General features: G+C 35.6%; 1 protein-coding gene across 9 annotated transcripts; it reads left to right on the top strand.

Annotated features, from left to right (window-relative positions):
* The first annotated feature begins 3,502 nt into the window (after positions 1-3,502).
* Positions 3,503-7,458, top strand: LOC107791863 (uncharacterized). Of its 9 annotated transcripts, none has more exons than XR_012709555.1 (6): positions 3,503-3,908; positions 4,059-4,960; positions 5,030-5,156; positions 5,230-5,507; positions 5,586-5,699; positions 6,981-7,458. XR_012709555.1 is itself a non-coding variant. In XM_016614008.2 (6 exons), the coding sequence occupies exons 4-6, from the start codon at positions 5,352-5,354 to the stop codon at positions 7,131-7,133; spliced, it is 423 nt and encodes a 140-aa protein (XP_016469494.1). In that variant the 5' UTR covers positions 3,564-3,908; positions 4,059-4,109; positions 5,030-5,156; positions 5,230-5,351; the 3' UTR covers positions 7,134-7,458. The 9 variants fall into 9 exon arrangements, 7 of the variants coding, with proteins under 7 accessions (XP_016469495.1, XP_075109714.1, XP_075109713.1 ...); XM_016614008.2 differs by having other exon boundaries at positions 3,564-3,908; positions 4,059-4,109; XR_012709554.1 differs by having other exon boundaries at positions 3,503-4,960.
* The last annotated feature ends 2,970 nt before the right edge of the window (positions 7,459-10,428 follow it).

Here is a 10,428-nt window from a genome sequence, read left to right as displayed (position 1 = left end):
AGACAGAAACACATGGATGAGAAGAGAAGCATATTGACCAACAAGCAAACAGAACAGATAGGGACTGATTTTAAAACACAAACAATTACTTCAAAGAGTTAATAAGGGAATCATGCTTAAAATTAGAAGAGTAATAAGATATTGGGATAGGGTATGAGAGTAGTCATGCAAGGGCTTATTGCACATAATCAGTCATGACTTAGTGTTAATCGAGTACATTAGGAAACATACTAGTTGAGGGACATAAACAAGAACAAGTAGACATGCTGATTATATTTGAACAAGAGAGGGTAGAACTTCAAACATGCGGAGTAAAGCAATAAACAAGAAATGCAATTAAACAACATGAGCCATTAAGTTAGTGCAGAAAAAGATAGGGATTGACAAATAGTAGAGCACATAGAGTTGAGTTTCAGAAGTGAACTAGAAACATACCAGTTGAGGAAGCAAAGTGCAGAAAAGTAAAGCAAGTAGAGTTCCACAACCTAGCCTTGGCTTTCAACCGGCTAGACAAGCAGTAGCACAAGTAGCAGAGAAAGAAGAGAGAGTTCGAGTGTGTGTGTGTGTTTTTTTGAACTAATTGTTCGTGTTTTGAATTTAGAGTAGAGGACAATATATATAGTAGTTTAGGAGTGGAGCAAAATAAGGTAAAGAAATCATAATTCAACAATCAAGGAAATTACATATGAAATTAGTATAACCTTCCTTCAATTAAGGACAATTACCCAACGGTTAGAGGGTATGAGTCACTTAAGTAAGAAAATCAAATCAGACCCAAGTAAAAAGGTAAGCAAACAGAAGTTTAATTAAGGAAGTAATCATAAAGAATCAATGACATTACGGACAATAAGGTAATAAGAATAATCAGAGTTATAAACAAGGGAATGAATCAATAATCAACACATAATTTTAAACAAGCAAATCAATCAATCGAGATTAAAAATAATACTGATTTGAAGAGAGGAAAAATATCAGTTTTCCATAAATAGCCAAATAGGCAAAAAATAGGATTTCATAATCATGCATAAACTTGCCAAGGGATCGACTCAGAAACCTTAGTAGAGATGAACTAGGGTAAAATTCACAAGATACTGAATTAGGCTAAAGGGAAAAATCATGAAAGTCAAAGCACAACACCAACAATGTAACAAGTAGCTCGGAAAGACTAAGAATCGAAGCAAAAACATAAGAAAATTAGAGCTTTAACATAAACTAGTTAGGGTCCAGACAATTTTAGCAGAAATCAATCAATAAAACCTAAGAACATATGATTAACACTCAAAAATCATGAAAACTTTGAGAAGACGAGTTTCAGTAAACCCTAATTTAGAAAAGAGCAACTAAAATCGAAATAGTTACTCAAAACAGGAGAGTTTTTAAAGGAAAACGTTTAATAACACTTGAATTGTCTCAGATCTATAAAGATCTTAGAAGAATCGAACAATAGTGAGTCTAGGGTTTCAAAAAATAGTAAAGATGGAGAAAATTGGTTAAAAACTCATGGATACGCTTAGATCTAAGATAGATCTAAAGAAAAGTGGAAAATCTCAAGAGCTAGGGTTTCAGAACCCAGAGAAGGTGAGAAAACATTAGATCGTTACCAGTTTTAGTTGGAAAGGCCATGGATCTTACTCGAACAGCCATGGATGGCCGAAACAAGTAGCATAAAAGATCATGGATAGAAGTTGAACAAGATCTGGACAAGTTCTCTTCGAGATCTTTCCACTAAATCACAAAAACGGGCAACCAGGAGACGTAGGAGACAAGTATACGTCTCAAACAGCCATAGGAATCCATGGATTGAGTGAGGATCAAAGGGGATTGGGCTGGTTTTAGGTGGCGGCGACTAGGATTTGAGTTAGGTTTCAGAGAGAATTGGAGAGGAAAGGGGATTCAAGAGCGGCGGATTGTAATAAAATGAGTTAGGTTAGGGGGTCGTTTGGGTTATAAAGGTTAAGGGGAAATAGGGGTCGTTGATCTTAGAGATCAACGGCCAAGATGAGAAGGGGGTTTGGGTTGGGTAGGATTAAATTGGGTTTGGGTCGGGTTTTAATTGAAATTGGGCTAGAAAATTGGGGTCCAATTTGGGCTACAATTGAAAGCCAATTTGGTTTTATTTTAAATAGCCCTTTTCCCAATTTAATTTATAAAAATAGTAAATAGTTTCTGAAAACTAATTTAAAAAGCTAAAATGATTTATAATACATAATTAAAAATTTTAAAAATACAGGATCCAATTTTATGCGTATAAAACATAATTAAATCTAAAAAAGCTAGTATTGCAATTATGTGCAATTTAGCTTTAAAAATACTAAATAAAATTTTAAAAATATGTAAAAAATTACTTTAGCCATATTTTGGCATAAGTATATAAATACAATAGATGAATTATCAAAATAATAATTTGGAAATAATTATTGGGAATTTTATGGATAAAAGGGGAGAAAATAAATCAATTTAAAACCTTTAAATTATGGAAAAATAATAAAACCCTTGGACATGCTTATATATGCATACATATACTATTTTGAAGGTTTTTTGCTTATTGAAAAAATATAGGGAAAAAATTGGGTATCAACAACGCCTTAAATGACTGGGAAGTTGAATCGATGGGATGTTTCAGTCACCTCTATCACTTGCGTCACAGTGCTCATGGTAAACCAATATCCGGTCCGGAAACTCAATTCGTTTCTTGTCATTACATTGCAAGAAACGAGGGAACTATCTGTATACGGTTAAAACCGGGCCCAATCGATTTTACTAATTAACCAGGACTAGGAGGATGGATCGACGACTAGTCCCATGGCTTGACAGACCGAGATACGAGGATAAGGTACCGAGTTCGGGATTCGAGACGCCCAATAAGATCGAAACTAGTAATAATCGAGATCGAACGGGATAGACATTGAACAAAACCAAAGATAGCATAGTAACGGAAAGGTGAGATATCCGTGACTGGTCGAGGATAATGACAGAAATCTCGGAACAGATCAAATCAAGGGCGGATGTTTAGATAATCATGGGATTTCCTTCTGTAATTGAAATTATACCGTAAATAGGATTCCTCTACTATGGGTCTTAATCATTTGTAATCATCTTATATTCACGCATATCAAAGCAATACAATACTCTTTTCTCTTATATTTTCTTGTTCATCAGTTTGCTTCATAACTCTACCCTCACTCACTCAGTTCAAGGGAAACCTAACTCGAGGTCTGAATTGCATTTCAATACTGGTTTGCTTCACTTTTTTGGTTTGCTTCCCTTTTCTATTATTAATCATCATATTTATCATTTGGTGTTAAGGTGAAATTACATAACTTTAAAACCACTTATAAGTTTAATAAGGGTAAACAGTATGAGCCACATAAAAGACTCTACGCACTACTAGAAAAGTATTAATTTGTGACTGAAAATAAAATAGTCGCTAATGGGACTACTTTTGCGACTGCTGTAGTCGGAAACATATCTGAAGTTTTATTACCTTTTCTAAAAAAGAAATTAGACTATTATTCCGACGAAAGCACTGTGAAAATAGCGGGCCAATTTCCCGCTTCATGTCTGCGACCGATTCAGTCAGAGAATAAAAAGTCAAAAATATTAGTTGACCAATAAAGCTATTGCGTCGGTCGCCAAGTTAAAATTAAAATGGCAAAAAAATATTTAAGTGGGTTTGCGACCACGATAGTCAGAAATGTAAATTTAATATTTCAGGCCAAAATCCTATTTTCCCAATTTGTGCGCGCCCTGTTTCCCCAATTTCCCTCCTCTCTTTTTCGATATATTCCATTCCATCTCAGCGGCTGATAAAAAGCAAACAGGCAGACGAGGCAAAGGCTGACAGAGGCAAAGCTTCCACCATATTCTGTGCTTGAAATTCGTTTCAACCGAGCAAAAGAGTATAGCAGGTGCCTTTTTATTTCATCACCCATATTTTGTATGTAGTTTTCTTCCTTATTTAAGGTGAACTTTTGAAGCATTATTTCTCTGTTTTCTCTTCAACATTAACATACAGAATTAGTGGAATGAATGTGTGAATTTGATTTTGCTTCTTTCAGCCGGCTCTGTACTCGGATTTTCTCTAAATTTCCAGAAAATTCACAGTATCTGTGAGTTAAAAACTTAAAGCTTTTTCTTATCTTGAATATATCGATTAAGCTTATGTTCATACCAATGTTCTATAAATTAAGAAGAAGCTTCTAGTAACTTCATTGTTGTTGACCTCAACCTGTTGTTTTCTTGGAAACTGATTTCTGAGAATATGTTTATGGAGATGTGTTTAGGATGTATCTCAAAGTGTTTGATCTTCACAAACTTGTAGTCGTACTTGAGAAGTAGTAGCTTAGTAGGAGAGCTTTAATTTGGTAGTTGTAGTTTCAGTTATAGAATATAGCTTTGGGTAAATTGTGATGGTATCAGTAATATTTATAGGCAAAATTGGACCAAGACATTAAACAGTGACTTGCCATGAAAGTAATTGGTTGTTGCCTTCTTTCTTCTCTTTTTGGTCTTTCTGTTTAGATAACAGTTGTCATTGTTACAAGTGTGTTGAATCTGTCAAAGTAACTATTCTTTAAGTGGTCACACTAATCTCAATCTATGCTGCCTGTTGTGAACTGAAGTTGAAATATGCAAGGGCTGAATAATTTTGTACGTAAGGTTTAGGTCGAAAGGGTTTAAACATATATCGCATCATAATTTCCTCAATTATGCAAAATGAATATTTTGTGTCAAAATGTATGTTTAATGTTAGATAGAAAATGAATAATTTTAATGAATATATCGCATCATCCCCTCCTAGTGTTTCTAGGCCGCATGTTGGAGATTCTACCATACCATCATCCCCATCCATTGATACATATACATCTGCTCCTGATGATACACAGACTCAGACTTTTGAAGAGATTGTATCATATGATTCCCTTCATAGACTAATTATCATTCCTGATGGGACTACTGGGTAAGAAATTACTTTATTATTCGTTTGAATTGTTGAATATATTTTTAACATATGGTAATTTTAATGTAGGTTTGTTCCCTCCAATGAATCTACGAAGGTGGTTGTGGATTGTGTTAAAGGATTTTATCGAGATGCTTGGATTAAATGGTCAGATATACCATATATTTACAGAAATCAGATGTGGAATCAATTTAGGGTACAAAATCAATAAATTTTGTATTATTTATCAAACTACCCTTATTTCATCTAATGTTTTAAATAATTTGCAGACAATGTGTGCATGGATTTCCAAATATCATCAGCAAATAAGTCATAATTTCGAGAAAAAGCTGCTGATCGGCTTAAAAATCTCCTTTATAAAGCTCGACAGAAGGGCGAGAAGCTCGGTTGGATGCTAAAAGACATGTGGGATAGACTTATTGTGATATGGGCTTCTGAAGAATTTAAGAAGAGGAGCAATGCTGCAAAGGCTGCCCGAGCCTCCAATACGGGTGACTCATTGCACACTAGGGGTTCAATTAGTATGGAGAACAATAGAAGGAGAATGGTAACTTTCTTATTATATTTGTTTTGATTTTAACTAGATACAATTGAACTTTATCTAACTTAATTTTTTTTTTTGCAGGAAAAGGAAAAAGGGAGACTTGTGACTTATGCTGAGGTCTTTGAGGACAAGCATTTGAAAAAGAAAAAGGATGGGACAAGAGAATGGGTCGAGCCACGTATTGCGAGGGTATATGTAAGATCCTTCTATTTCCTTTTTGTCTCTTCTTCTTCTTTGATTTGTTGGAGTTGATGATTCTTCTAGTCATAAGAAAAGGGCCTTATACTTTTATATATGTTGCTCTCCACAAGACTCCAAATAGTTCTGCTGCTGCTACCATCTTTTTGTTCTTTATCAGAGCAAATTACTTCACTGCTCTTTTTTGCAGTCGGATGCCTTATTTCGACATCTTTAGTTGTTGTATGTCATCTCTTATAAGAAGTTTCATTCATTGTTTTCAATATCTTACGTCTTGTTGAATTCTTTGACTTTTCACAATATTCCTTATTACATAACCCATTAGCAAGAAGTATCGAGGAGTTGCTGCTTCAAATTTAGCTAATAGTTACTGCTTTTTCATTGTCTTGAGGACAGCATTGGTTATATTTACACTTGGTGTTGCATTTTTTCTTCCTTTTTTGGTAAATTATATCTTCTTTCTTGTTCATTGATTCAGACTGCACTAGTTGTAATCGAACTAGCATTTCCTATGTTTTGCTTAGTTGCTTGTTGATCCATATGCACATTAACTGCTACACTTACAAGAAACTTTAGATATACTCAGAGGATGGCAACTTATGTGCTGCTTGTGGTGTCTGACCAGTTCATCTGATAATTCTGATAATTTCCAGCATCTGATAATTCCGATCATTTCCAGCAGCTGATAATTCTGGAAACAAAAAAAATTGATCGATATTCCTAAAAACTACGAAATCTGAATCGATGAATATGGCTTTATCGTATTCATTAAGTTGCCATATTCTGAGCTTGTTGTAAATCCATTCATTAGATGCATTTTTCTCAGCATGTGGACTTCTTATTCTTTTGTATTTAGAGTTCACGATTAATAACATTGTCCACGTAATAATATTTTAATAGCATTTAGCCAAAGTACATACCTTTCCTTTTGTTTTGTGTGTGGACAAGACTTGACTCTAATGGGCATGGTTATTTGCCACAAGATAAATGTTGGCATTAAGAAATCATTAGAATGACACCACTGTTTTCAAGAACTCTGAAAGTTTGAATTACAATAGGCATATAAAATATGGAGTACTAGTCTTTTCCTTAGCCAAGTCATGCTTTGTCTTTCTCTCTACCTTATAATTGTGAAAAAATCAGAGTGCCCTCAGAACAATCACCCCGGGCAACTAGCTAGCTTTTATATCCTTAAATTCAAGTGCTGTTTTTTTTACAAAGAGGGAAAATCTGCTGGTACTCTAACTGAATATCTTTTCGGTCTCATTTTAATTTCAGGAAGCCTATCAGCAACGTTTTGAGGAATGGCGTCATAGTCAACCCGATTCCGAGGATAGTAGCTCAACCCAAGTGTCACTCAATGATGTAGCTTCAATATGGACGCAGGTGGTTGGTGGCGCAAAGAAAGGTAGAACCTACGGTCTTGGATAACAATATTCTGTAGGTCGTTCTACGACATTGTTGTCGGGTGATGCGAGTAATTCGTACGATCACGAAGAGGTGGAAGCATTACGAAAAGAAGTTGAAGAATTGAAGGAGGAACGGAAAGAAGATCGCGCAAATTTTAAAAAATTGCAGAGTCTAGTGGAGAAATTTATGAGCGGACGTCCATTTGCTCCTTCGAATGGCGACGGTGGTAGGGATAATGAGTTTTAGTTTGTTATGGTTATTGATGTTTGAGACATTATTATTTGTTGTAGTTGGATGTTTAGACTTGGTAATATTTACACTTGACTATGATTGTTATATTTTAGACTAGATTGAATGGTGCCAGAATGATTAACTCTTTTTGGATGTTTTAGTTACAAATATTTATGTTTTGCATTTTATGGATTTGATTAGTTGCAATGGCGGATTGATTGGTTAGCATGGTAGATTAATTGGTTGTTGTATATTTGAATTGGTAGGTGGTATTGCTTTAAAAGAGCTGAAATTTGGCAAAAAAATGCCAGTTTTCCGACTTATTTCCAACCATAGTAGTCGCAAAATGCATCAAAATATTTCAGATTCAGAAACATCTGCGACTACTGTAGTCGGAAATACAAATAAATAAATAGTTTTAAATTAGATTTGTGACCACGGTAGTCAGAACCATAAATAAATAAATAAATAATTTTAAATCAGATTTGCGACCACAATCGTGGGAAAACTCAAATAAAATTAAATATTATTATAATTATATATACCGTTTTGCGATCGAAGTAGTGGGAAAGTTAATATAAAATTAAAATTTAATTTAACCTGTTTGCGATCGCATCGGTCAGAAACTTTACCTGTATTAGTCGTTTTTCTGTTTTGACTTAGTGACCGCTATAGTCGCAAATTACAGACGGATTCGGTCGCAAACTATTTCAGGCCAGCAATTTTGCGACTACGACTTTTCGGTCTGAAAGTAGTCGGAAATTAGCATTTTCTGACCACTTTCTGACCGTTTTTGCAGTTGCAAAATCGCCATTTTCTAGTAGTGACGCTTCATGCGTCGATGATTGACTTGCACAAATAGCGTATGCCTGTTTCAGATTAGCTCGAGGCTGCTGCTTCTTTCCTCCTTTGCTTTATTCATTAGCTTTGTAATTACCTGTATAGAGCATATGAATGTACCTCGACCATGCATTTCCTTAGACAAGAAACTGCATCCCAAACATTGCTTCCCAGAACACATTCAAAACTCCTCGTGTCATTCCACTTGTCCAGATGTTAATGTTTTCCTTGCCTTGTTGTTGTTGCATCAGTTCTGCCTGCTGTATTTTTTGAGATAGCAGTAGATTAGCTGGTTCCATGAAACATTGATGCTGTATAGGCTTTGCTGTTCCCACAATTCTATAGCATTAGTGGTATCCCATAGTTGCAATATGTATTCCACACGATCCATGTTTGTGCCTATCTTTAACATCTTTTCAATGGAACGAGCACAAAATGCTAATAGCATACATTGAATCCCAGTTAAACGATAGGGCACGAAGACAGTAACTTTTCCTTATAGATGTAATATGTATTGATGCCCGCCGCGTTGTACACGCAGCAGCCCACACAGTCCAGCTCTTTGTATGTGTTGTCCTCGTTCATTTGCAAGTATTGTACTGCTACTGATCTTTCCTTCTTTGCCTTGGCATCTTCTCGAGGTCTTTAAGTAGTTAGTAGAGGACTTTCTGGCTAAATGACATATCCCTGTAATCTTCCAATTTGATCCTAAGATTCATCACCTGCTATCATGAATGACAACAACAAAAGCAGAAAATATAATGCATGTGGTAGGTTTAACCTTCAATAGAAGACAAAAGACAGAAATTTAGGGAGCTCGGCTTAATTAAGTTTCCAAAGAAGCTTAAATAAAACAAGAAACTAACATTGATAAAGCGAGACCAACCTCTGCAGGGGGACGGCTGTAATCCACCGGATTCCTTCCACTAATAATAAGAATTCCAAAACTATACACATCACTTCTCTCTCATTCAGCACGCCAGTGCTAAGCATTCTCCGGAGCAACGTAACTGATAGAAAAGGGGCCATTAGTGTATTGGGAAAAAGCTGAGTTTATATTAAAAGATGATGTGGCATGACACGTGGATTAGTTAAATGGTCAAAGCGCAACAATTGACTAAGAGGCACAAATGGAAACAGCCACGGGAAGAAGAATTTAAATAGGCACGAGACGACGTATAGATACGAGTCTCGTACCAATTTAAATTATTTACAGCCAACGGATAGAAGGCATTGAAAGCAAAGATCTGATGACAGAAAGGAGTCCAAATTCATTATTAAATACTTGATACGTTACGAAATTGGTATTTAATAGGAATGATTGTATAACGGCTTATTTAATGTCATTTATTACTCATGATTATATCATTAAAGCTGAGGCTTCATTCCTTTACCTAGAATTATCTATAAAAGGAAGAAGTATCATCATTTGTAAGGACACGGAATACTATTGAGAATTTATTGAAATACACATCTATTTGCTTTTTTAACATCGTTCTCCAAAGTATTTTATTTTTGTCTCCTGATTATCAGTAACCCGAATTTCTTTTTAGCTTTGACCAAAGACTCAGATTTTTGGTTAAACAAATTGGTTCCATTACCAGGAATCTGATAATCTTTCCTTTTAAGCTATATCTTATCTATTGTCGTCACCATGTCAAACAACAACGCCGACAACAATAGTAATAACACATTGGGAAACCATGAGAATCAAATACATCAAAATCAAGATAACGTGGTTCCCTCTCCTCTAAATTCACCACGTCAATCTCGTGAAGGCACTCCTGTTACTGAATCCCGTGCTGATCAACAAGAGCAATCTGAACATTTTGAAGGAGTTACAACTGAAGCTTTGCAAAAACTAATTGATGCACAGGTCGGCAAAGCTCTTCAGGCACTTGTTAGTCGATTGCCTGCTGCGCCACCTACACCAACTCCTAATAATAATACATTGGAGAACCCCCGTTCTGGTCTTGATAATTCTGGAAACGGAGCAACCCCCAGTGAACCACAAGAAGGGGGACCAGGTAATTTAAATAATTCGTATTTGCAAAATTTAGTACTAACCTTGCAGAAACAGCTTAAGGAACAAAATGAGCGTATTGAACAAATCCCTGGAGTTCCACCTGTAATAAAAGGAGTAGACATGGACAAATACTCACAACAACCATGGAAGCCTAGTGCTGCTCCCCTTCCAATTCCGAAGAAGTTCAAAATGCCTGACATCCCGAAATATGATGGTACT

This window comes from Nicotiana tabacum, chromosome 5 (genome assembly GCF_000715075.1).
Source record: "Nicotiana tabacum cultivar K326 chromosome 5, ASM71507v2, whole genome shotgun sequence".
Taxonomy (NCBI): Eukaryota; Viridiplantae; Streptophyta; class Magnoliopsida; order Solanales; family Solanaceae; genus Nicotiana; species Nicotiana tabacum.
The sequence above is the reverse complement of the archived record's forward strand: the minus strand, read 5'-3'. Positions and strand labels throughout refer to the sequence as shown.

Bases quoted from the DNA above. Each gene is read 5' to 3' on its own strand.
- LOC107791863 (XM_016614009.2), top strand. From the start codon at position 5,352: ATGCTAAAAGACATGTGGGATAGACTTATTGTGATATGGGCTTCTGAA. The intron at 5,508-5,585 runs GTAACTTTCTTA...TTTTTTTTGCAG, and splicing joins AGAACAATAGAAGGAGAATG to GAAAAGGAAAAAGGGAGACT. The intron at 5,700-6,980 runs GTAAGATCCTTC...TTTTAATTTCAG, and splicing joins CACGTATTGCGAGGGTATAT to GAAGCCTATCAGCAACGTTT.